Here is a 24,178-nt window from a genome sequence, read left to right on the forward strand (position 1 = left end):
ACACAAAGATCTGAGAAGAGCACAAACATTTCGTTCACGTACAAACAGTCCCGCATGTTTAAGTCTCAAAGTGAAGAGGGTCCGTCTACTTTACGTTATCTTACAGCCAGTAACTGTGCCATCTGCTGAGCGGCTCTGGTCAGAGGATCCACAATAGCAACGACATCAAAGAACGTATCATTCTCCGGGGGATTTATCTTTATAACACTAGAACAACACAAAGGAAGATAAACATGGTAGGTTAAGTTTATGAAATACATTCATAATTGTCATCTTAGCTATGTATGTTCTTATGAGTTGCTTGCTTTCCCTGGTAGTTGAAAAATTCTGGTTATATAATAAATGCAAATTTTAAATTCATGTGCAACACATTGTAAAGTTATAAAGAATTTGAGAATATGAAATATTTTATAAATATGCAATTAAAAATACACATTAAAGAATGAGACTACTACAGTAAAAATTCTGATAGTTTTTGTGTTATGTGAATATATTTCCTAAGATCAGAGAATTAACTACTTTGTACTTTTATTCACTTGGTATTGTACAAAACCAAAACACAGTACAGGGAAATCAGGAACAAACACATTCAAAACCATGGTAATTTATTTGGACCTAGCCTCCTCTCTTTACCTCCTTCCTGCTAAGCCTTTCCCATCTGTTCCCATTGATCTAAATCATAAATTAAGAGATGAACTTAATTTAAAGAGAAATGGAAACAGTCAATGGGAGATAATCAATAATATGCATGTTATTAAAGTATAGTCTATGCTAACTTAATTACTGCTTTAATTATAGTCATATAAAGACATTCTTTTTTAGATGAAGGATGAACCGTTTACTTTGACAGTAGAAAAAGGCTTACCAAATCAAGTGCTATACCAGTGCAGTTACAGGAATAGTAGTCATCTTTGCTACAGAAAGACTCTTGGCAGTGAGAAAACTGATGCTCATCAATTAAATATTTACTTGAAACATGAGAATGGAGTGAAACTTCATTTTGCTTAAAGCCATAATTTAATTGTACTATAATAAGAGTGACAGAGTCAACGGATCTTGTAGAATTTTGCTAGAAATAAGGGTTATAAGTTAGATGATCTAATAATATGACTCTAAAATTGTTGCTGCTATTAGTTATCTGTTGTTTGAATCTTAGATGGTCTTTTAATAAAAAAATCCAGAGCCAGATAACAGGGTGAAAGCTGAAAGATCAGAGAAGCAGAACAGGCAGCCATTAGTTCTTACTTCTACAAAATCCTCGGTCTAAAGAGAGTGAGTTCCTGTTTCCTCACACCTTATATAATCTTTCTCTGCCCAGACATCACTTCCTGAGATCAAAGGTTTGTGTGCTTCCCAAGCAAAGGCATGAGATCTCAAATGCTGGGATTAAAGGTGTGTACCACCACTGCCTGACCTCTATGTCTAATCTAGTGACTGGCACTGTCTTCTGATCCTCAGGCAAGTTTATTAGGGTACACAATATATCATCAGTTATCTTGCAAAAATTCTACAATCACTGTCATATTGTAGCACCTGTAGAAACTGGTTGTCATAGGCTTCAGTAGGAGGTGATTTGTTATGGCTGGACTATACATCTGTTTTCTGCAGCTTTAACTTCCCCCAGATAACTGTTAGTTCTTTAAGGTTGTACTGTGTTTTAGTTCCAAAGACATCATTTAACTACATGCATCACGCCATAGATTAAGGACAGCCTTCTGAACTGAGTGTGGTACTGCACAGCTATCACCCCAGTACTAGGGAAAATGAGGAAGGAGGCTCCTGATCTCAAGGCTAGCTTGAACTACATAGCAAGTTTGAGGCCATCCCACAGAGTGAGATCCTGCATCAAATACACTTCTCCCATCACAAATTAAAAAGCTAATGTAAAATACTGTCTACTTGAAGGTAATTGCAAATAACCTTGAGTATAGGTATCTTACAGATCTTACATTAATAAGAATTCCTTAGGAAATAAGTCTTTCACATACTGAAAATACATCGTAGTATTTACAATGATCAAACATATTTAAGTTACTGATATTGAAAAATAAAAATCATGCTAGGTATAACTTAAAACTTTATATCCTAAATGTGTTTTTATTCTCTAAGCTATACAATTGGACCTGTGTTGTGTGTTTATAGGCTGTATGTGTGTGTGTCGTATGTGTGTATGTGTGTGCTGTGTTGTGTTTGTGTGGGGGGTGTGTGTGTGGTGTGTGTGTTAGTAATGTGGTACTAGGGATCAAACTTGGCTTTGTGCATGAAAGGCAAACACATCCACTACTACTGAGCTATGTCCTAGATCTTTTATTTTTCTTTATGTTGCTAATATATATTTTTACCGAACAGAAAACCTTTAGTTTTTACTATGCTATAACAACAAATGGAAATCATGCATGACAAGGGGAAACTGCATGAAATAATTCAGTAATAGGGAAATGCGATAGTGTTGGAGTATTACCTGTGGTTCTCTTTGAGTAATGTGACATTATATCGAGAGGCACGCACAGGCAATGGAGACACAAGCGCATCAATTTTCATCACAAGGTTGCTCATGCTGTACAAGGAGAGGAATGATGTTGTGAGACTTCTAGGAAGAGAAAACTTCATATTTCATATTCCAGGTGACAACTCTAGAGAGGCAGTCTATCTGTACGGCTGTAGCTCCTCTCTTACACAAGTAAACAGAGTGCAATCACATTTCACCGGGAGAAGCAAGGTACTCAACACAACAGACATGGACAGTGGGGATTTACAGTTAAAGCCAAAGTATAAATACAAATATGAGACCCATGCACACGGTCTTTCCTGTGAAAATGGCTCCTCTTGTGAAAGGAGTGGAGATAGCTGGGTGAATATAAGAGAGAGAGAAAATGCCTTAAAGAACAAACACTGTCCCTTAGAGTTAAGTGAAGGTGAGGAATTCATGGGATTGATTACTATCTTCTTCATGTCTTTATTATCTATCTTGTCCAAATATTGAAACGTTTTCTAACTTTAAAAGAAAATATATGTAAAACACTAAACTCCTAAATACTTACTGTTTTGAGTTGATTTCCATATTTTCAACAATGTCTTTGATTTTCTCTATTGAATTACTAAATGTGATCTTTTCAATCAAGTGAAAATCTTCTAGGTAGAATTCTTCAAGTAAAGGTCCTAAGAACTTAAAACAAAGATAGTTTTATTGTTGGACATTTCCTGGGAGACATTCAGGAAATTTTTCTTTTCTCACGCTTACTCCACCACCACCATCAGCTGTCCCACCACGAGCATTTTCTGAGGGAGCTATTTCATGCAGCCATTATTATGGGGTGTGTACAAGAGAACACGGGGCTGACCTGGTCTCATTTAGGAAAGCGTTCTATTTAACAACAAACAGAGATATGTCAAATAGAACGTTGTCATCTTTAGTAGAAAGATTAAAGAGACTGGCTGCAGACCCGGCTCTATATTCCCCTTCAGCTGCTCTGGAAGATCCCTGTTTAAAGGTCACGGCAGCACAACACTGGAGCCTTTCAGAGGTGACACTGGAGGTCAACACTGTTTCACTGTAATCGTAAAGCACGGTGTCTTAACACAGAAATGGGCACTGCAGGACCAAAAGCATTCATGTAAACTTTTTTTAAAACTTTGAGATTTGATATAAATTTAACTTTAAAAGCAGTTTCAACATTTTCGTTGTTCTTGTTGCTTTTTTTGTTTGTTTGTTTGTTTGCTTGTTTTATCACTGGGTAGATAGGATTGGAAAAGAGTGGAATTTTAGATATAGCACTTCTAGCAGCTTGGAAAGTATCATTACTAACTAGAACAGGGCCCTCCAATCCTATTTTTTTTAAGGGATTTGGAAGGGTGTCTACCTTTACTGAGTAAACTGGCTCCTTTCACCCACGTGAGCAAGCACAGCTTCAAGCAGGGGCATGAGTCTGATTCTTCAGTCTCCAGTCTACTTAAAGGTGAGTACATGTGCCAAATAATGTGATTTAAATGGTGTAAGATCAGGTAATATACAGGTGGGAAAAAGAACTTAAAGTTATAAAATTAAGCAATAATAGGGTAAAATAAACCTGGTATTTAATCTTGATGGCAACGTTTTTAGAAATGTGATTTTTTTTTAAAGTTAAGGTAGATTTATATAATACAAAAATTACCTCCTTCAACAATACATTAAATTTTTACAAAACGCTACTGGAATGTTCGCTAACACTGAGCAGAAATCTCTTTCTATGGACTTATTCCCATATTCTCATCTATCAGTGCATAAAAATCAAGTGTATACACGTGTCTCCTATTTCCAAGCAGTTCTCAAATATTTCAAGTGGAAACAGGAGGTAATGTTCACTGCAAAGTTACCTTGTCGGGGCTGTTTCATGTATTTACACATAAAGGCACATTCAGTACCTCCAACACCAGCTCACTGCTCCTGTTGTCTGAATAATGAAGCCAAGGCTCACCAAATGTACACAACTCAGGGAACAACTAAGTCTGAACCTTGATCAGCATGCCTCACAAGGGTGGGGATTATTTTGTCTACACCTGCTACACTGTAATTTCCCACACTTTTTGAATAAGTAGTGTGATCAACAGAAGCAGAAATACACTAACAATGTATATAAATATTTAATTCCTTAGTATTTCTGCAAGAAATTATAGAACATTAGTTGGATATGGGGGCACACCCTTTCAACCCAGCATTTGGGAGGCCAGGTACCTGTCAAACATGTTAGTTTATTTAATAGCAGACATTTGTGAGTTCAGAGTCAGCTTAGTCTACATAGTTCTAGGTCACCAAGAGGTACACAGTGAAACCCTGTCTCAAAAATAAAAATTCAAAAGTGGAAAATTATGTGATCATTATTGCATCCATATTATTAATCATTTATAATCAATTATAACTCTAAATACACTCCAACTTTACTACTGGGACAGGTTCTATGCTAAAATGTAGTAACTGTTTCAAAGATTAAACTGTCAGAATGCTAACCATCTTCTCTAGAGATTGCTATTATTATGCTATATGATCATTCTCTAAGACGGGAAAATAAGGATTACACTAATGTCAGCCACGGTACTTGTTTTCAAGCACATTTCTACTAACGATAATCACATCACCCTTCCCATTAGCCAGCACTAGTCAAGACTCTGACTGGATGTCTGTCGTCACGAGTCCTCTTGAATTCAGTGCCTGTCCTCAGCTGCCCGCTCAGCACATGCATCTGAGTCATGGCTGAAATCACTGTCATCCTTCCACTCTTCCTGAACAAGCTCATGGCCCATAACAGCCTTCTCTACCCAGTGGACAGATTCGTTCACAGGAGGTGTGGGATTCATATCTGAATATTTTTCCCAACTATAAGAGAAGGGAGGAAAAAGTCGACTTAGGGAAATAAGTTTACTAGAACCACAGTATTCGTTATTATTACTGTAGCACTATGTTAATGGTATGAGATAATACAAAGTATAGGGTAGTCGAAGATAGCCATTCACTCAAATCTATCTTTGAAAGCCCGTGTTTCTTTCCATGGCAATGAAAGGAAGTAACGCTACGCCTGGAATTCTGCATTGCTCACTATCAAAACTGACTGATACTTATTTTAATAAGCAATAATGTTTGCTATCAGTTTGTAAAACAGCACTTTTTAGATATGGTTATGATTCTTTTAAAAAAAAGGTTTTGTTTTTTTTGTTTTTTTATATGTATGTGTGTTGGGGGTACCTGCAGAGGCCAGAAGGGGGAACTGGGAGTTACCCAGTGTGGGTGCTAGGAACCAGGATATACCTTTGTAAGAACAGAAAGCTCTAATTGCTGGGCCATCTCTCCAGCTCATGACTGTGATTCTAACAGAGGGGAACAGAGTTCATAAAAATGTACGGAACTTTAAGGGTATATTAGAACTTTTAAGATAAACTGATGTCTTGCCATATGTTACTTTAAGCCAGGTATCTGTAAAACATATTAGTTTATTTAATAAACTTTTTGAATAGATTCCAATTTTTTTACTTAAGTAACCGGTCAGAAATAAAATCAGACTATTATTCTCAAAAACACTGATAAGTATGTATCATCTCCTTATTCTGTATTTGTTTATAAAGACTGATCAGAAAAAGATCTGCAGCATATCAGGAGAAAAGAAGCATGATATACACTTCCTCAATGACTCAGCTGGTCAGGGCACTTGCTGGAAAACCACAACCTGAGCTTAATACTGAAGACACACATGGAGGAAGGGGAGAAACAGACGACACTCACACACAAACAACTATCAAGATAATAATGTCAATTATAGATGGGCTTATAATCATGTGTTTAAAAGAAACAAATATCTCTTGTAGAAAAAAAAGAATTGGAAGATAAAATGAGCTATGAATGGTATGTTTTCATAGCACATGAGAATGAGTGTTTCCTTTATAGTTTGGGAAGACTGTCAATATGTGACAGTCTATATATGCATACTTCAGAGTTTACAAACTAATTGTCATGTGACGTAAAAATGGCAGGGAAAGGCACAGAGAAAAAGATGTAGTAACGCCCTTTGTACAGCCACCAAAACACAGATGTCTCAAAGATGTTCCGATGTATTGCTACACTAAACATGTCCGTAGAACAAGACAAAGCGGGACGTCTGGGGAGCACTCTGCTTTCCATAACTCATGGCAGAATGACGTCACCACAGCTGGGGAGCGACAGCGGGCTCTTGCCCATTTTATTTATCCTGAGCTCTGACCAGTACGTAACACGAGTGCCCTCCATGAACTGTGTATGTCACATGACTACGTTGGGTCTTTGTCCACAGCACCAGTGTCCACTAAACCCTAAGACATTTCTTCTCCTACTTACTCTCCCATTGCTGACAATTCCAGTTTTGCCAGGTTGCAGTTGAAGTACATCTTGACAGAATAACTGGTGGGTCCGGAATGTGTTCACTCCAACGGTGTTGTATTTTTTCTCGAAAGCATTCTTATCCATCCCCTAAAGTACAAGTTAAAAATGATGAAACTATTAAAAATGAATAAAAGGATGAAGTAACTATATAATTCATCTATATAAATCCCACATTATTAATATTAATAAAATCATGCAAATTATGATTTGAAAATATTATTTTCTTATGAAGCAACATTTAAAAAAATAATTTTCTTTTGCTAAATCATTCACAAAACCATTGAATCTTGTTATAAGTACATATAGTTATAAATTATTCATCATTTGACAATTTAAAGGAGATTTGTACATCATTATAATGTTTGAGAACATCAGTTTAACTAAAATTTGACATTAAAGAAATGAAATGTTTATTAAATTCTGAACTCAGTATCTCTTATTTGGTGCTCTTAGATAATAGTGTTTAAGATAGAAATACCCCATCTTACCCCAGTGTACAAACCATAGAGGGCCAATTTAATTAACTGTATTTAAACAATGAAATATTGAGCACAATTCTTGGCAAAAATTATAAAGATATTCATAAAAAGATCAATCTGAAAAGTTTTTACACAGCTTCATACTGAGGTACACTTCTCCCTATCAGTACCAATTCACCTTGGTATGCTCTATTTGAGTACAACTAGGAGGTCTTAGGGTCTGAGGGTTAGCAAGTTGCCATGCATTCCTATGATGATAGAAATTTTCCATTACACCATTCAATACGGTAACCAAGGCCACAGATAATTATTTAGCACTTGAAATATGGTTAGCATGATTGAAAAACAAAATTCAAAATTTAAGTATACAACAGCCATACCAAGCTAGTGGCTGCAGTCTTATGGACAGGATCCGTAGGCACTCTCAGCTCACAAACACCCATTTGCCCCATTTCTTCTCTGCCTGCATACTCCCACCATGTCCTAATGGACAGCCATGTATTATTCCAACTTCTTATACTTATTAATATTTTCCAGTAACAAGGCACTCTAAGTATATAAATTATGTTTGAAATATGCAACACACACATTCTCGCATGCATGCACGCACATGTGCACACACACAATCATTTCACTGACCATAATAAGGAATGTTTTAATTTTATCTCCAGAATAAATTGCTTCAGCAGTTTCTTCTTTTGCCAGTTTTCTGAGAAATCTTCTCAAAAGGCTGTTTTTATGTGTAAGAAAAGCTGCCAGAATTCCTCTAGAAATGACTGTGTTCTCTTCATTTATCTTTGATGTAGGATTATAAATGATCCCCAACCGACTATGAACACTTGTTTCCTGCAAAACACATTGATAGTTTTATTAAACGTATTGAAGACCAGCACTTGAGACACCCTGTTACAGCTGAACAGGCTTCTTTACCATCAAGTTTGTTGACCTTACCTTATACCTCTTCTTACTTTTGGACTTTCTATGATGATTATACCATATGAGTAATTATCACCCCAATAGCCAGAGAGACAATCATTTAGTAACTCCATCCACTTTTGTATAAAGATTCTTTGGTAATAAGATATTTGGTCACTTTGTGAGTACATAAAAGAACACATAAAATATACAAACTACAAATGTAGAATCCAGTGACTCCTACATAAACAGCTATGTAGGTTAAGAAATCGAGCACTGCCAGTAACCCAGACAGACCTCCTCCCAGTTTTTCTAAAGCCACCACTCCCGCCTTGTATAACAGTAAGTCTCTTCATTTCTAACACTAAACATTTCACCTACTTCAGACTTCATGTAAGTAGGTTAATATAGCATGTGACATTCTGCGCTTTTTTACCAGTCAATACAATGAGAGATTCATCAACACGTGTGGTTACTGTGTGGTTATTTTGGGAGTATACAGAATTTCATGAGATGAATATACTCTTTATCCAGCCTGTGGTTGGATAGTTGAGCTTCTTCCAGTTTGGAGCTCTATACCAGAATATACAGATCTTTATTTATTTTTAATTTTTTTAGAACTTTAATATTTGAAGCAGCCAAATGATTTACAACATATCTGTATGAGTTGCCACTCGCACTAGCAACATATTAGTGTTTATTATATTAAAGATCATGAACCCTTTGCATTGTCATGTAAATTTAAATCATCTGTGCAGTATGGAAGGATATGGCACCAGGGTTTTACTTTCTTCCCCCCTCATCAATGATATTAAGCATTCATCTCAATGTCAATGGCATTCCCCCTCCCCAAATTCTTTGCTTTAATTTTAGCCTTTTTAAAAAATTAGATTTTCTTTTCTTTTCTTTTTATTGGTTGTACACGTTTGATGTCTACAGTTGAAGTTCTTTTTGGCTGCAACTGAGACAACATAGTGCAGCTGTGTTTGTTCTTTCTGTGGCTTGGACTCTATGCTGTGAGTTGACAAAAAGTAATTGACATTTAATTTTAATTTACACTAGTTCAATTTATTAATATTTTAATTGATTGATACTAGGCTTTATTACCTATTTTAGAAATTGTTGTTCTGAAGTCACAAAGACAACCTTCACAGGAATTTCTTGTTTTGCTTTTATGTTTAAGTCTATTACCTATCATCTGGATTTGATTTGATATAATATGTCAAACATGGAGAGGTAAGGACTATTCTTACCGTCTCACAGGCTAACTTTATCCCAGTGCTAATAAGATACACAATGCCCTGTTTCTGGGATACTTATTTCCTTCTGATTTTCTCTTTCCTATTCTTGAGTTAAGAAAAAATTATTTTCAATTATGTAGGCATTATAAAAGGTCTTGACAATAAGGAACTAATTATTATTCATTTCTCTGTTTTATGAGTATTTTACTTATTCTTGGTCCTTTGAATTTTTGATTATGTTAGCAAATTAGTGTGACATTTTCAAAAAATATGGATGTTCCTATTGGAATTGTAATAAGGCTATATACCAATTATGGGAGAGATGGCATCTTTACAATATTGACCCTCTTTATTAATGACCATAATATATCCTTCCATTTACTTAGGACATCTGTTTCTTCTCTCAAAAGGTTTATATTAAACTTTGTTACATTGGTTTCTAGTATTTGATATTTTTGATACTTGTATAAATGGTATAATTATTAAAATTTAATTTCATATTTGTTATAATTCTTACAATTATAAAAAGACCTAATGGCAACCTATTAAAACATGAAAATTAATTCTAATAATTTATATGTCCAGAATATACAAAATATGACAATTTAAATATTTGAGTGTTTATAGTTTGAGCATTTTTGCATTTATGATCATAAATAAGGATCAGTTATAATCTTCTATAACATCCTTTAAGGTCATTAGGTTTAAGGCAATGATAGCTTTGTAAAATAAGTTTGGATTTATTGCATCCTTTAGTTTTCTGGGAAAAAAATGTGTTCTAGATCCATGCTTGTCCACGGTATGATGATACTGGACAAGAAGGTTTCTGTTTTGTCATACCTAAATCACACATTTAACTTTTTGTTAACTGAAATAAATTATCTTTTCCACACCAGCCAGGGAAGCAGAAGGGCGGACTGCAGATCTTTCCCCTCTGCTCTTGCAGCAGAGCACCTGCTGCACACCCCCCTTGTCCCTGCTCACCTCCAGGGGCTACAGGGGTCCTCACCTCCTAGCCCCCCTCCCACTGCTCAGTGCTTTATCTCTAGGGAAGAGTGGGCACTCACCACGTGCTCTATGGAAGAGTGTATATATGTGGTTATATTGTGTTCCCCAAAATATTGTGCACCCTAATAAACTTATCTGGGGTCAGAGAACAGAACAGCCACTAGACATAGAGGCCAGAAAATGGTGGCACTCACACCTTTAATCCTAGCATTCCAGAGGCAGAGATCCGCCTGGATCTCTGTGAGTTCAAAGCCACACTGGAAACAGCCAGGCATGGTGACACATGCCTTTAATCCCAGGAAGTGATGGCAGGAAGCAGAAAGGTATATAAGGCCTGAGGACCAGGAACTAGAGCTGGTTAAGCTTTTAGGCTTTTGAGCAGCAGTTCAGCTGAGATTCATTCGGATGAGGACTCAGAGGCTTCCAGTCTGAGGAAACAGGATCAGCTGAGGAATTGGGGGAGGTGAGGTAGCTGTGGCTTGTTCTGCTTCTCTGATCTTCCAGCGTTGACCCCAGTATCTGGCTCCGGGTTTGTTTTTGTTAATAGGACTCTTTAAGATTCATGCTACAACTCACCATGTGCTCTAATGCATTCAAAAGCAGTTTTCTCCCAGATGGCACATCAAAATCAGCAATAATCCACAGAGTGACTGCAGATATCACAGGATCTGAAATTTTCAAATTGTCAAGTGAAACTTATTTTTTCTAAAATCAAATGAAAAGGAAAAGAAATTTTTTACTTAGAAAACCCCACAAAGTAACATCTTAAAGTCATTCAAAAATAGTGTTTTGGCTGGGCGGTGGTGGTGCACTCCTTTAATCCCAGCACTCAGGATGCAGAAGCAGGTGGATCTCTGTGAGTTCGAGCCCAGCCTCGGCTACAGAGTGAGTTCCAGGAAAGGCTCCAAAGCTACACAGAGAAACCCTGTCCCACACCAGAGGGCTTCCTGGTCCTGGTGGCGGCTGCAGGCAGTCTCCCTCCCTCAGCCTTCCACTTTCCAGAATTCTCCTCTCTCCTTGTCCCGCCTATACTTCCTGTCTGGCTACTGGCCAAATCAGTGTTTTATTTATATAGAGCAATATCCACAGTACTCTTTCCCTTGTTCCCTTCCTCTTGTCCCTCATCTTCTGTCTCCTGTCTTTGTCCTTTATTCCTGCCCCTTGTCCTTCTGGGGCAAATACATCTCCTTTGTGCTGAGACCTTGGCCTTGGGGGCCCTGAGCTAATACTTTTCCTTTCAGAGATAATAACAGACAGCAAGGAAATCTAGAGAACTATAAGGACATATTTTAAAATCCTGTACTCCACCAAATTGAAAAATCTAACATAAATAGATAATTTTTAAACACATACCAGTTAGCAAAGTTAAATCAAGATCAGACAACCAATTAAAACAGACCTATAATACCCAGTGAAATAGAAGCAGTCATTAAAAGTCTACCAACTAGCCAGGTGGTGGTGGTGCACACCTTTAATCCTAGCATGTGGGAGGCAGAGGCAGGCAGATCTTTGTGAATTTGAGGCCAGGCTGGTCTACAAAAGTGATTCCAGGACAACCAAAGCTGTTACACAGAGAAATCCTGAATCCCAAAACCAAAACCAAACCAAACCAAACCAGACAAACAAACAAAAAAACCCAAAAAAAAGGCTCCCAACTAAAGAAAGCCTAGAATCAGATGGTTTTAACACAGAATTCTTTCAAAGAAGAGTTAATGCCAATAGTTCTCAAATTATTCAACAAAATGAAACAGAAGAAACACTGCCCAATTCACTTTATAAAGCTACAGTTACCATGATACCCAAATCACATTAAGTCCCAACAAGGAAAATTACAGACCAATTGCATCTATAAACACAGATAAAAAGCTTTTCAATAAAATACTTGCAAACCAAATCCAAGAACACATCTAAAGGCTTCATCCCAGAGATGCAGGGATGGTTCAACATACCCAAACTGATAAATATAATCCATAATATAAACAAATTGAAAGACAAAAACCACACAATCATTTCATTAGATGCAGAAAAGGGCTTTGACACACAACCCAACACCTCTTCATGATTAAAGTCCTGGAGAGATCTGGAATATAAGAGACATACCTCAATATAATAAAGGTAGTTTAGAGTAAGCCCATAGCCAACATCAACCTAAATGGAGAGAAACTGAAGACATTTCCACCTAAATCAGGAGTAAGTCAACGTTGTCCACTCTCTCCATACCTATTCAATATAGTAGTTGAAATCTTCGCTAGAGCAACAAGGAAACTGAAGGAGACCAAGGGGATACAAATAGTAAGGGGAGAAGTCAAAGTATATTTATTTGCAGATGATATGATAGTACACACAAGTGATCCTAAAAGTTCCACCAGGAAACTTCTACAACTGATAAACACTTTCAGAAATGTAGCTCGATACAAAGTTAATACACAAAACCAGTAGCCCTGCTATGTATAAATGACAAATGGACTGAGAAAGAAATCAGGGAACCAATACCATTCACAATAGACTCAAATAATATAAAATATCTTGGGGGTAACTAACCAAGCAAGTGAAAGACTTGTTGATGAAAACTTTAAGACATTGAAGAAAGAAATTGAAAAAGATATCAAAGATGGAAGGATCTCCTATGTTCATTGATTTGTAGGATTAATATAGTGAATATAGCCATTCTACCAGAAGCAATCTACAGATTCAATGCAACTCCTATCAAAATTCTAACACAATTCTTGACAGATTTTGAAAGGACAATTTTCAGATTCAAACAGAAAGAAATAAAAGAACCCAAGGTAGCTAAAGCAATCTTGAATAACCAAAGAACTGTGGGAGGTATCACCATCCCAAACCTCAAACTGTACAAATAGCTGTAATAGCAAAGAGTGGGGTATTGGCTCAAAAACAGAAAATGATTAATAGAGAAGAATTGAACACCCAGATCCAGGAGGCGGTGGCACACGCCTTTAATCCCAGCATTTGTGAGGCAGAGGCAGGTGGATCTCTGTGAATTCCAGGACACCCTGGTCTACAAAGTGAGTTCTAGGACAATCAGAGTTTTTACACAGAGAAATCCTGACATGAAAAACCAAAACCAACCAAACAAACAAACAAAAAGAATTGAACATCATATATAAATCCACATACCTATGGACAATAGAGTTTTGACAAAGAAGCCAGAAACACACACTTGTTAAAAGACAGCATCTTTAACAAACGGTGCTAGTGAAACTGATGGCTGTATGTAGAAGAATCCAAGTAGATCCATACTTATCAACCTGCACAAAATTCAACTTACTCCAAATGGATCAAAGACCTCTCAACATAAAACAAGATACACTGAACCCAACAGAAGAGAAAGTTGGGAATGACCTTGAATTCATTAACACTGGAGACAACTTTCTCAACAGAACACCATTAGCATAGGCAGTAAGATCAAAAATTAATAAATGGGACCTCGTGAAGCTGAAAAGCTTCTGTAAGGCAAAGGACACCACTGTATGGACAAAGTGGCAGCCTACAGAATGGCAATAGATTTTTACCACCTACACATCTAAGAGAAGGCTCATATTCCAAATATATAAAGAACTCAAAAAATTAGATTACCAAGAAAACAAATAACCCAGTTTAAAAATGCAGTACAGATAGATCTAAACTCTAAATGAAAATTCTCAAAAGAGAAAACTCAAATTGCAAGGAAACACGTGAAGAAATGTTCAACATCTTTAGTAACCCGGGAAATACAAATCGAAACTACTTTGAGATTTCATCTTTCACCTGCCAGCTTGGCCAAGCTCAATCAAACATGTCAACAGTCATGCTGGCAAGGATGTGGAATACGGAGACCACTCCTCCATTCCTAGTGCGAGTGCAAACTTGTAGCTACTGTGGAAGCCAGTGCAGTGGTTCCTAAGGAAGATGGGAAACCGTCTACCTCAACAGTCATCAATACAACTTTTGGACATAACCCAAAAGATGCTTCATGCTATCACATGGGCACTTGCCCAGATATTCCTGCTCTATTCATGTCTAGAAAGTGAAAACTACCTAGATGTCTCTCAATAGAAGAATGGATAAAGGAAATGTGGTATATTTACACAATGAAATATAACCCCAGCCATTAAAAACATAAAATCATGAAATCTGCAGGTAAATGGATGGAACTAGAAAAAAAATCACCTGGAGTGAGTCAGCTTGGAACCGGAAAGAGAAATATGGCATATATTTGTTTCTCTGTAGCTATTAGCTGTTAAATCAATGATAACCAAGATGCAATCTGTAGAACTACAGAGGTTAGGTAAGAGACTGGAAGGAGAATTGGATCATTCTAAGAAGGGTGAATAGAACAGACAGTTATGGATGGAAGGAGCAGGGACTAGTATGGGAGGATCAAACAGGGAAGGGGAGGGAAGAGGGAGATAAAGGAGGGAAGATGGGGAAAGACAGCTAAGTTTTTATTAAGAAATTTTTTATTCATTTTATGTATCAACCACAGATCCCCATCTCTTCCCTCCTCCTGCCCCTAGCCTTTCCCCTCCAGTCCATCTCCTATTCCCTCCTCTAACAAGGTAAGGCCTCTCATGGGGAGTCAGGAGAGCCTGGTCCATTCTGTTGTGGGAGGTCTAAGCCCCTTCCCCTGCATCAAGGCTGTGCAAGGTGTCCCACCATAAGTAGTGGGCTCGAAAAAGCCAACTCACGCACCAGGAATAGATCCTGATCCCACTGCCAGGGGCCCCTTAAGCAGATCAAGCTACACAACTGTCTCACTTACGCAGAGGGCCTAGTCCGGTCCCATGGAGGCTCAACAGCTGTTGGAGACAGCTAAAATTAAGAGCCATTTGAGGGGTACTATGGTACCTAATATAGTAGAAGCTTTCACACACACACACACGCACGCACGCACACACGCACACACGCACGTACACACACACATACACACGAAGTATATACATACATACACACACGTATATGAAGGTGACATAAATGAAATCACTGAATAATGGGAAAGAAAGAACCCCAGCTAGACATCTCTCATCACCAAATGAAGACTCCCGCTGTGGGACTGGATTATATCTAATGGAGTTGCTGGCCAAAGGGGTTCCATGGGAATCCCCAAACCATCCTGGGTATTGGTTGCTCTTCACAAACTCTATTGCTAAAGACAGCTCAGTGAACATGAAGAGGTCAAGCTGGTGCCTACCTAGAGTCTTTGCCTATACTGATGAGTACACAGGGTACTAGAAGGTATCCTGCACACGACCAAAGGAGAGATGTCCACACCAACTCAGTTACAAACCCAGTGATCTACAATGATGAGTTGTATACAAGATGCACTAGTAAAATCATGGCACAAAACTTGTGGGGATAACCACCCAATACATAATTGGATTTAAGTCCCACTCCATGAGCTGAGACCCTTCCTCAACACTGTTCAGGTGGCCAAGAATCTGAGAATAGATGGGTCAGTGATTTAGGGGAAAAAACCAAATATTAATGTTCTGCTCAAGAAATGTAGCAACAAAATGACTCCAAATGACATTCTTCTATACTCATAGATCAGTGTTTTGTTCAGTCATCATCGGAGAAACTTCCTCCTGCAATATGATGGGAAGAAATACAGAGACCCAGAGCCAGACATTAGGCAGAGTGAGAGACCTTGGAATACTCCATATTAATGGGATGTCTCCATCAAATCCCTCCCCTCTGGGCTCAGGGGACCCTACAGAAGAGGAGCTGGAAAGACTACAAAAGCCAGAAGGGATGAGGAACTCCAGGGAAATGAGGCCTTTTAAAGACAGCAGATCCGATGCACATATGAACTCACAGAGACTGAGTCAGCACTGGGCCTGCATAGGGGTCCTCGTAGTGTCTTAGAGCTGAGAGTGGAAGCAGACATACAAGCCTGAATCCCAAACTCATGAGCTATTTCTAACTGATAACCACTCACATAGAAAAGTTAGCTTCTTCTAATGGAGTCTCATGGAGTATATATACCACTTTCAAGGCCAGGCCCCATGTCCAGCAATAGATGGCCAACACAAAATGAATTCAATGGTAGTTTTGGAGGTATTTTTTTTTTTTTTTTTTTTTGCCTCATAATGCTTTGGGCATTTTTCTTCCTTTCTCCCCTTATCCTATAGGTCTTTTGCCTATATATTACAGTTTCAGATTTTGTGTTTTTAGGGGATTCCTGTGCATGCCAATATGTAATGTGTGTCTCTGAATCTCTATGTGTTTCTTGTGCTTTTTGTGCTGTTCAGGTTTGTCTGTTTTTATTTTATATTCTTTTCCTTTTTTTCATCTTTCGAAAACTGCCTGTTTGTTTTGTAATGAGGAAGATGAAGAAGGAATGAGGCTGTGGGTGGGTGGGGAAGACCTGGGAGGGTTGGAAGAGGGGATCATGCTCAGAATACATTGTATGAAAAAATCCATTTCAATTAAAATAAAAAGAGGAAACATCACAAAACAGAGAAACCTCAAAGCAGAGCAGACAATGCACACCTAAGCTGAGCACATTCTATTCACCTATTTGAACTTTCAGCTGAGGCTGGCTGCAGACCTCTCTCTCTAACCTTGAGCCTTACGTCTAAATGTGCTACTGTCTTGGGTCTCTCCTTTTCCAATTGTGATCCCCAACTTTATCAAGACATCCAGATTTTGTTGAATTATAAAGTAGAAACACTAAATTATAAAGTAGAAACACTATTATCTATTCTAATATAGAAATTGCATTTTTATTCATGGGTTCATTAAAATAGCTTTGAATAGGTTGTATTACTTTCTTTAAATGGTAAAGATAGGGTAACATACTTGTTTTAAAAAAAGCAAAAGGCCACAAATGAACCCCTGCTACATATATGACTAATGAGGGTAAGAGGGACATTTCCCCAATTCTAATAACCATTCAATTGTAACAAATTATAAACTGACAAATTGAAATCCAAGCCCCTAGTCAAAAAAAGAAATATAATAACATTTGTCATGCAAGTGCCTTTCTAAAGTTATGTTTTCATTACGTTAGGAATAAACTGCAGAACAATGCTCATTACCTTCTTGGGTTAAATACTGCATGCTTTCTGCTATCACAGCACTCTTATCTTGTGAGTCCAAGAAAGAGAAAGTAGAGAAATCTTCAATGTCAGCAGTTACTGAAACAACAAGGGTTTTATAACAAATTACTGAAACATTCACAACATGCATTTGTAGGACAGTATAAGAATGGTTATTTACCTGATGAAGATAATAAATTAAGGTACTGTGGTTCAGTGTGCAAAATCAAAGAATTTAAACGGGGTACAACATTATTCTTATCCATCAGGAAATCAATTGCATTGATTTCATCATTTAATGTGCCCTAAAATAGAAAAGTATCACTTTATTAATATGGACAATTTATATGTACAATGTTGTTATGTAATTCATGTAAATATACCTAATTTAAAATAAATTTTATGAGCATATAATTTAGGGTTAATATAATAAGCTTTCTTATAAAATTATAATATCTGATAAATTTAATTTTTAATTATTAAATGATCAGGATGAAAACTTTTATACAACTTATTAAAATTTTCAGTATGAGGGCTGGAGAGATGACTCAGTAGTTAAGAGAACTGGCTGCTCTTCCAGAGGACCTGGGTTCCATTCCCAGCACCCACATGGCAGCTCACAACTGTCTGTAACTCCAGTTCCAGAGGATCTAGCACCCTCATACAGATACATATTCAGAAAAAAACACCAATACATATAAAATAAATCTTTAAAAATGTTCAGTATAATTGTAAATATCATTTGTGTCATGTTTTGTGACTGGGTACCTACCATGAAAACATCTCTCTGCAGATACACAAACGCATCCATCATTTTTCCCAGAACAGCCCCTTTCAGCTCTTCAGTGCTCACCTCTTTGAGGTCAAAGGGTTCACCATTATAAAGAGCTTGAGGCAAAGGACCTAGGCCAGTCATCTTATAAAAGCTTGTTCCTGCCTATTTATTAAAAATACCAAGTGAAAAATAAAATATGGTTATTTGAAAAATAAATGAGAGAAACAGAAACAGTGCTATATTTTTATGTCATAGGAAAAACTGTCCATTTTGTTATTTATACCTGTGCATGCAAAAGGAAACTCTCTACCCACATAGAGCAAGAATAATAAAGTGTTTTCTGTCAAGGGTCAGCTTGTGAATAATTTGGGCTTTGTCAACATTTTATCTCTGCTACAATGAACTCTGTTGTAAGCAGGAGACTCACAGACAATTCATGAGAACATTTTTTTGGCTGTCCCAAAAGTTATTTACAAAATATAAAGCAGTGATGGTCTTGCTGATCCTTGTTGTTACATATGACATTTACTTAAAACCAAAACATTTATCTATAGTACAAACTATTTTATTATTCATTTATTTGATAAACACATCTTGATTCAGTCCATGAGAATTACATTACCGATACTGAAACTATAACTGAATGTTGTTCCTCAAGAAGTTTACCGAATACTTACAAATTAAAGCAAGGTTCCAAGGGGGTCCACAAAAGATCATTTAACAAGTTTGAGCATGAAGAGGAAAGGATAAGTAAAGGCTCCTGTCAGAAAATGACACTGAAAGCCTTAAAAGATGAATAAAAATGTTCCAGGAAGACAAAATGGAGAAAGACAGTCCAAGTGAAGGGACAGCAGAGCAAGAACTAGAAGGGAAGTGAGAACATGGCATTTAGGTAATGGCAATAACTATAATATGATATATATGGTACTGTCTGCTCTGTGATCAGAGAGTCACAGAGATCCTTGGTGAATAAGTCATTCATACAACATTCGACACCAAGTGTCAGGATTATTGTTGGAACCAACATTCTCACACGAAGTCTAAGAAACAAGCATAAAGTGTTCCTTTTCTGATACAGAATCACAAGTGTTTACTCTTGAATATTTTCAGACTCTATCAGTACTTTTTATTCAAGATCCAAATGCTGAATCATGATCAAATGTTTTTGGATTCCAAAGTATTTGGAAATTCAGAGTAGGGATATCCAACACCTAGCATTATTCTATCACTTTGCATGTGATGGGACAGATGCAGAGTAAGTTATTTTCAATGTCAAATGGCTATCATATTTTAGAACTTCAACTGTACCCAGATGTGTCTGACCAGGAGTCTGAGCTCTTCATAATACATTACTGTACTATGTCTGCGTTTACTGGGTATCTGCTATATTAAATGCTGATGAATGCATAAGAATATCATCCCTTAAATGAACTTACAGTGTGACTAAAGTTCCCACAGGTACCAATGACATGAGCAACATTATCTGAATGAAGGTTCGATGACAAATGTATGGCCATATTACTTATTTTAAAGAGAGCTCAACAGCAACACTGGAAACAATGAGCTGGAATCCACTGCAGTTGTATGGGAAACCACATGAAAACCACAACGGTGTGGCAGTGGGCAAGGACAGTTGTCAGGGATATTTAACAGGCAGACCTGCACAACTTGATGACTGCTTGGGAGGACGCAAAGGAAAACAAAAGCTCAGGATGTCTACCACACCTGCAGCAGAGGTGTCTACAACAGCAGTGAAACTATCTACTCTGCAGGGCATGAAGGAGGAAAACAGGCGGGGTGACAAGGATGCTTCTGACGTCATGTTTATGGGAAATCCTCTGGGCAGATAAATGCCTGCTTCACTGCCCCTTCCTCTTATTAGTGTCTGTGTTTGTGTGTATGTGTGTGCCCACATGTGAGTGCTTGTGTTATGGGTGCATGTATGAGCACAGGTGCATGGGTATGGAGATCAAAAGTTAATGCTGGGTATCTTCTCTCAATTGCTTTCTACCTGTTTTAAAACAAAATAGAGAGAAGGTCTCTCACTGAACCTGGTGCTTACCAGTCTGGCTGGACTGGTTAGCCAATGCGCCCCAGGGACCTGCCTGTCATGCTGCTCCCCAGGCATGTGCCGCCATTGTCAGCTTTTTATTCCTCAATGTGGGATCAGGGATCTGAACTCAGGTCCTCGCACTTGCAGACCAGACACTTTACCACCCCAGCCATCTCCCCGCCCTCATGCATGTGCATTCACTTTAAGAGGACATCCCCGCTGGAAGTACAGGCCTGCCTTTCCCCTCCAATCTACAACTTCTAACTAAGCAACTTATGTATTCCAAAATGTTAATGACCAAATATAAACAAGTGACCAAATATGTCTCTTTTGACCTATAGCCATATATTTTCAATGTATCATTTCATATACTGGGAGGTTCACAGGCATCTCAAATGCTGGATATGAAAAGCTGAAATTGGGGATGGTGCGATGGCTCAGCTAATTTAGAGTACAAGCTGCTCTTCCAGAAGTCCTGAGTTAATTCCCAGGAACCACATGACAGCTCACAGCCATCTATAACGGGATCTGATGCTCTCTTGCGGCATGCACTGTTTTAACAGATCTCCCAATCTTACTCTTCTGGTCTAACTGAAGTGTAGTATTCTTCACTGATGTCCTCCCATGTCTTCCTGCCTCCCAGGACTCGCTGGTGACCACCTCTGTACTCTGCAGCTATGAGCCCTGTAGCTCAGATCCACACGGCAGAAGATTCTGTGGTGTCACTCTGTGCCTGGCACCTCCCTTTATACAATGTCCAATCTTACCGTTCTTCTTCTGTCATATTTGGAATGGGGTCCCAAAATATCCAAAATGTCAGCATAAGGGGATTTATTTTGAAGAATGTTCTTCACGTTATCCACAGTGAGTACACGATGACCCTTCACTTCTTCGTACATCTGTGGAAACAGAGATATATTTCTTTTTGCAACAATTAGTTTTTTCTCTAAGAATATAATTGTATTTGCAAAATAAAAACATGTTTTTCATGTTTTGTAAACACAGATACCCCCAGGTTGGCCTCAAGTTCACCATATAGCCAAGGACAACCTGGAACTAATGTCATCTGCCTTTCCTAGTGCTGGGACACAGGCATGTAAAACATCTGAATTTTGCAGTGCTGGGGTTAAACTCAGGGCTTCATGTACAGCAGGCAAGTACTCTATCTACCAAGCTACAATCGCCTGTCCTGTGGCTTAATTCTAAAGGTACTAAATATGTACATTATATCCAGGTAAACAGATCACTTACATCATATATTATCTTTTAGTAAATATTTAAAATATTATATAACTTTCAAAATGATAACTTATATTGTATTTCAATCAAATTACACTAATTGTAATAACTTTATTAAAATGCATTTGCAAAATATTTTAAGTGATATTTCAGAACTGCTTCATTTTCACTTCTGATTGGTCTTCAGTAAATACCTAACAACTAGATAATCTCTCTTCAGTAAATACCTTATGAATAGATGGTCTCTCTTCAGTAAATACCTTATGACTAGATGGTCTCTCTTCAGTAAATACCTTATGACTAGATATTCTCTCTTCAGTAAATACCTTATGACTAGATGGTCTCTCTTCAGTAAATACCTCACTACTAGATGGTCTCTCTTCAGTAAATACCTTACTTTCCTCTTCTCAAATGTTCTAAGAACACCTGCATACCTCTCATTTCTTCTCATCTCTCCTTTTTAAAAGTGGTGTGTGGTATATACATGTATGTGCATGCATTTGTGTGGGTCAGCGTGTTGGTGTGTATAGATGTGGAGGCCAGAGACAAACTTAGAGTATCTTCCTTTGTTCTCCACACTGAACCTGGAGCTCACTCTTGGCTAGGCTGGCAGGTCAGCGAGACTCTGAGATCTTCTTGTCGCAGTACAAGCAATGGGGTTCAGTTGGGCACTGACAAGCATAGTTTCTTTGTGGGTGTCAGGTCCTCATCTGCATGCAGTGACCACTTCCCCCCTTAGCCATCTCCCCAGCTCTCACATCTTCCTTTAGTAAGGTATTATTGTTGAGTTTTGGAGAAAGAACTTAAAAGTTGGGTGGGTAGAGATGGGGAAAGGATCGGGAAGATCTTGAGGGAGGTGAAGAATATGATCAAAATATAGTTAAATTAAAAATCAGTTTAAATAATAAAAATATAGTATAATTTAAAAAGATGTTACTGATCCTGTTTTATGATTCAAATGCAGTTCTAAGCATGAAGCCCTTGGTTTTAAGTGTAATGTGGTTTTCTAAGAAATTATAGCATTATTCTGAATATATGCATTATTATAGACAATTCAAATGCAAGTGATGGGCACAAACTATGACAGACACATTAATTTCTAATGTGACATTATCATATAATAGGCTGAGTATTGGTAAGGTCATTACTTTCTCAGTGATGTTTTAATGACATGGATTTTTAAAATAAGGTTCTTAGGAATTTGTGGATTTTCTTTACAATATATTTCCATACTCAGAATAAATCTTGTTTCAGTTTTTAATATAATATGAATCATTTTAGAACAATATAGATGGATATTAATCAAATGTCTAAGTAAATTTGACCAAGTCTCTTATAAACCCTTATAGCAACCAGTAAGTTAGTAAAATTAAGATAGATGTATTACTGACACACATACATAGCATTATCTTTCAGAGAAAGCTGCCCCCCAATGGGATATTTAACCATCACATGCATTTTAATTATCTTCCATGATTATCAGCATGCTACTCCAAACTCTTAGACAAAAACTATTTTAGTACAAAGCAGCATAAAAGCAAGGCTAAATATGTGAGCCACTCTACAGACTGTACTAAGTGATTTAAAACCCTATTCACAAGATACTCTCATTTGTTATTTCCCCTTAGTTGGGGTCTTAGCAATTTCTAACTCTTCTTTATAGTATCTTTGCAGACTTGGTATTATCTTCCTTCAGCTTGCTGTCACTCAGTGATCTCGTCCTTTGAAACTGTTTAGGAAGCATTTATTACATATGTGATCATTTAGAGCATTGGTTTGCAGTCTGTGTCACATATCCTGCATATCAGGCATTCACATTATGATTTATAACAGTAGCAAAGTTCCAGTTATGGAGTAGCAACAAAATAATTGTATTGCTGGGACAACATGAGGAACTGTATTAAAGAGCTGCAGCATTAGGAAGGTTGAGAACCACTGCCTGAGAGTATCTTTAATCACTGCACTAATGACTTTATTCAAAGCATGGCTCAGAAGTCCTCAAAAAATCATTATCTGTTAATGTTTTCTCTAGTTCAGACATATACAATTTAAATTTCTTACAAGGTTAGATTAACCTAAGTAAATTGATATACTCTGATAGAGACGCAGTTGCCTGCTTATAAAATTGTGACAATGGCATATATTTCACTGTTGGGGAATCAAATTTATCTGTACTAACTTCCAGAAACATTTTCAAATATTTAAAATGATATAATAATAAATATAATGATACAAGAAAATTATTTATTCAGAAAAACTATATGTAGTACATAAACTCACATGCGTCATGGAGATAAATGCTTCTGATACATCATATTTTTCTTCAATATAATTGAAAGCTCGCCAAAGAGCAACTCCAGCGTCTGTTGTTCCATCAACTTCATTATCAACATTAAGAATGAACACAAAACCAATTCTAGGGAAAGAGAATGAATAAGAAATGCTACAACTATCTCTTGAATAACAATAAATTACTACTTTAAATATTATACTATGACATCTACATGGAGGAACTATATGAGATATAGAAAAGGGACTATTACTT

General features: G+C 37.3%; 1 protein-coding gene across 3 annotated transcripts in view; it reads right to left on the minus strand.

The window, feature by feature from the left end:
* Uggt2 (UDP-glucose glycoprotein glucosyltransferase 2) overlaps positions 1-24,178 on the minus strand; it is a 126,960-nt gene that overhangs the window by 65,366 nt on the left and 37,416 nt on the right. For all 3 annotated transcript variants that reach the window (XR_013042611.1, XM_076545563.1, XM_076545564.1), the window contains 11 exons: positions 23,914-24,049; positions 21,162-21,293; positions 18,339-18,503; positions 17,748-17,871; positions 17,567-17,665; positions 11,103-11,194; positions 8,002-8,208; positions 6,839-6,970; positions 3,042-3,166; positions 2,462-2,557; positions 105-207 (listed from right to left, as the gene is read on the minus strand). Coding sequence is in view for 2 of the 3 variants with exons in the window: in XM_076545563.1 (XP_076401678.1) it covers positions 105-207; positions 2,462-2,557; positions 3,042-3,166; positions 6,839-6,970; positions 8,002-8,208; positions 11,103-11,194; positions 17,567-17,665; positions 17,748-17,871; positions 18,339-18,503; positions 21,162-21,293; positions 23,914-24,049 (1,411 nt within the window). In the remaining variant the exon portion in view is untranslated. The remainder of the gene's footprint in view (positions 1-104; positions 208-2,461; positions 2,558-3,041; positions 3,167-6,838; positions 6,971-8,001; positions 8,209-11,102; positions 11,195-17,566; positions 17,666-17,747; positions 17,872-18,338; positions 18,504-21,161; positions 21,294-23,913; positions 24,050-24,178) is intronic.

Source organism: Peromyscus maniculatus, chromosome 9, assembly GCF_049852395.1.
Source record: "Peromyscus maniculatus bairdii isolate BWxNUB_F1_BW_parent chromosome 9, HU_Pman_BW_mat_3.1, whole genome shotgun sequence".
NCBI classification, from domain to species: domain Eukaryota; kingdom Metazoa; phylum Chordata; class Mammalia; order Rodentia; family Cricetidae; genus Peromyscus; species Peromyscus maniculatus.